The 2428-nt window shown below is 49.4% G+C and overlaps 1 protein-coding gene across 1 annotated transcript; it reads left to right on the plus strand.

Moving 5' to 3' along the window:
• The first annotated feature begins 705 nt into the window (after window positions 1-705).
• LOC147617101 (protein BPS1, chloroplastic-like) lies at window positions 706-1833 on the plus strand. Its single transcript, XM_086776427.1, has one exon. It carries the CDS (start codon window positions 706-708, stop codon window positions 1831-1833), a length of 1128 nt encoding a protein of 375 aa, XP_086632553.1.
• Window positions 1834-2428: the final 595 nt, after the last annotated feature.

The raw sequence follows: 2428 nt of genomic DNA on the forward strand, positions 1-2428 counted from the left end.
TGGAAATCCTTGGTTTTATCCCCCGTGTATACACATTATATCCTTTTAATGAGCCACTAAAACAGATCTATTATGTCTTTGATTTTCAATCTTCTTATTGCTAGCACCTCCGTTAGAAATTAGAGCGTCCTACTCCATTGTGAGTCCATTTCGAAAATGTAATGATGCTTACTATTTTCAATCAATAGTTTTCTACCACCACGGTCACGGCCAATATGAGCGGGATATCCGAGGGGACGAGTGCACGTGTGGAACTTTTCGTTATCACACGCAAAACCCGAAAGTCTCCATGTGGATGTTGGAAAGAAAGCTTATCAAATGCATCATGAGGCTTGCATGGATTTCTTTTCTGGAAGCGACGTGCACCTTTTGTCGTCAAGTAGGGTAGCATGAGCATCAACATTGTGTCATGCGGGATGATCTCTGAGTAGGAAAGATGTAATTTAATTTGCCTGTGGTGGCAATAGCCGCAGCCGCAGAGAGAGCGATGGCAGTCGGCAAAAGTGAAGACGTGCCAGCATCTCGCATTGCGTTGTGTCTGCTGAGAGGCCACCCTCGCTCATTAAATAATGGCGACCCTCCCTGTCTCCTCGACTACTGCTCCCTTCTCATCTCCCACTATTTGAATGCCAGTTATTGCAGATAGATCTAACAGCTGCTATCTGCTCCTCCTTGGGCTGAACCGTAAGCAGCACCATCAGTACTATGGCTTCCAGGTCTTTCCTCTCCTCCCTTCTTTGCCGCCTTCACTGTAACAAGCGCCAGTCCCGCGTCTACACCGAGACTGCATCTGCCTCGCAAGCATTCGAGGCTGATCTGGCACACTGCTTCCAGGAGCTTCTTACACAGGCTGGCGACTCCAAGTCGTCCCTCCTCGGTCTGAGCTGGCTCTCCAGTGCTGTGGGTATGCTGCTCTCCACACAGGCGTCTGTGCAGGCCCTCGCTCCTTGCTTGCAAACGTCCCTGCCCGTCCGAGACATGAAGCTGATCCAGCAGTACATGGATGACAGCGTGAAGCTACTGGATGTGTGCCAAGTGGTGAGGGATGTGATGGGTGGCGTGCACGGCTATGTCAAAGCCGTTCAGCTTGCCATCGGCTACCTGCGCTGCAAACCAGGTTTGAGAACCGAAAGGGGTGCGTTGCTGCTAGCAAGAAATGCTCTGATCTCAGCAGAGCAGATGCGAGCAGACCTGCGAGAGCCTGCTACTCCTGGCCGCGCACACCTGCGGCGGACACACCATCGGCTGGCAGCCTGTAGCTCAATGCTTAGAAGAATGGGGGACAAGCTCAGGGCCCCGGATGAGGATGTACAGAATACGCCCACCTGCTCCTCCTCCTCCTCCTCCTTTGCGTTGCCCGCTGCTTTGTATGGAGGGGAAATGGCTACCCTCTTCGTCTGCAAACTGATTGCAGCGGCGCTCCCTTCTGGGAATCCTCCCCGATCTCAACTAGGTCCTCTGCACGTTTCGGGCCGGCCATTGTGGGCAACTCCTCTTCTAGCACTCCAAGCTAAAGTCAACAAAGAGCTGCTGCAGAGAGTACACAAGAAGCCCCATGGATCTACCCTCTTACCCGACCTCGAGATCCTAGATCTTTCTGTTACACAGATCAATGAGATGTTGAGACAAACTTTGGAACAGCCCAGTACTGCACGATCTCAAGCTGTAAGGGACGATCTCAGCCGTCTTGCTGACACTACCAGCAAGAGGGCGGAAGAGCTTCAAACCTTCATAGCTACACTCCAACATCAGATCGAGGCTCTCTTCAGGTCGCTGGCAGATACAAGGATAGCGTTGCTTGCCTCCCTCACGCGAACGGGGTTGCACGTGTGAGCCCTCTGTCTGCCCCTGAAGTTTTGGTAGCCCTCAAGTAATGTAGTTAGGCTGGAAAGTCTTACAAAACAAATGTAGATAGGGTGCACAAAGACAAATGTAAACATTGTATACTTCAAATTGGATATTGATTTACTAATTACATCATATCATTTGCGCTTCTTCTCAAGGCACAAAATTTCACTTTGCAAGTCATAAACCCAAAGAGGACCGTTTAATTGTTTATTAGAAGGGTCAAATTATGGACCATTTTCTTGCTTACGAATGAGAAGCGCATACTTTAAGTTTCTGCAATATTAAGCTTCTCTTCCGAGAAGAAGGTATTCTTCTCTCTTTGCACAAGGGGGATCCTCTAAGAAGGATTCATAATTTGAGCATTCGCAAGTAAGTAGCTCTGGTGCCTCACTTTTCATACCGCAAGGGGAGTTTTGAGACAGACTCGTGACGAGATCTTGATTGTGGTCTGAAAGAATTTGTGACTACGTTGCACAACCTTGAACATCTCGGCCTTGACGTAGGGCCCTTTGGATAACTATAATGAATGCTAGGCCGGTGCTTAGAGCACACACTATTGGAGTGTCACGAGTGTAGGGCT

This window comes from Cibotium barometz, chromosome 37 (genome assembly GCF_041138505.1).
Source record: "Cibotium barometz isolate CiBa-2024 chromosome 37, ASM4113850v1, whole genome shotgun sequence".
Classification (NCBI taxonomy): Eukaryota; Viridiplantae; Streptophyta; class Polypodiopsida; order Cyatheales; family Cibotiaceae; genus Cibotium; species Cibotium barometz.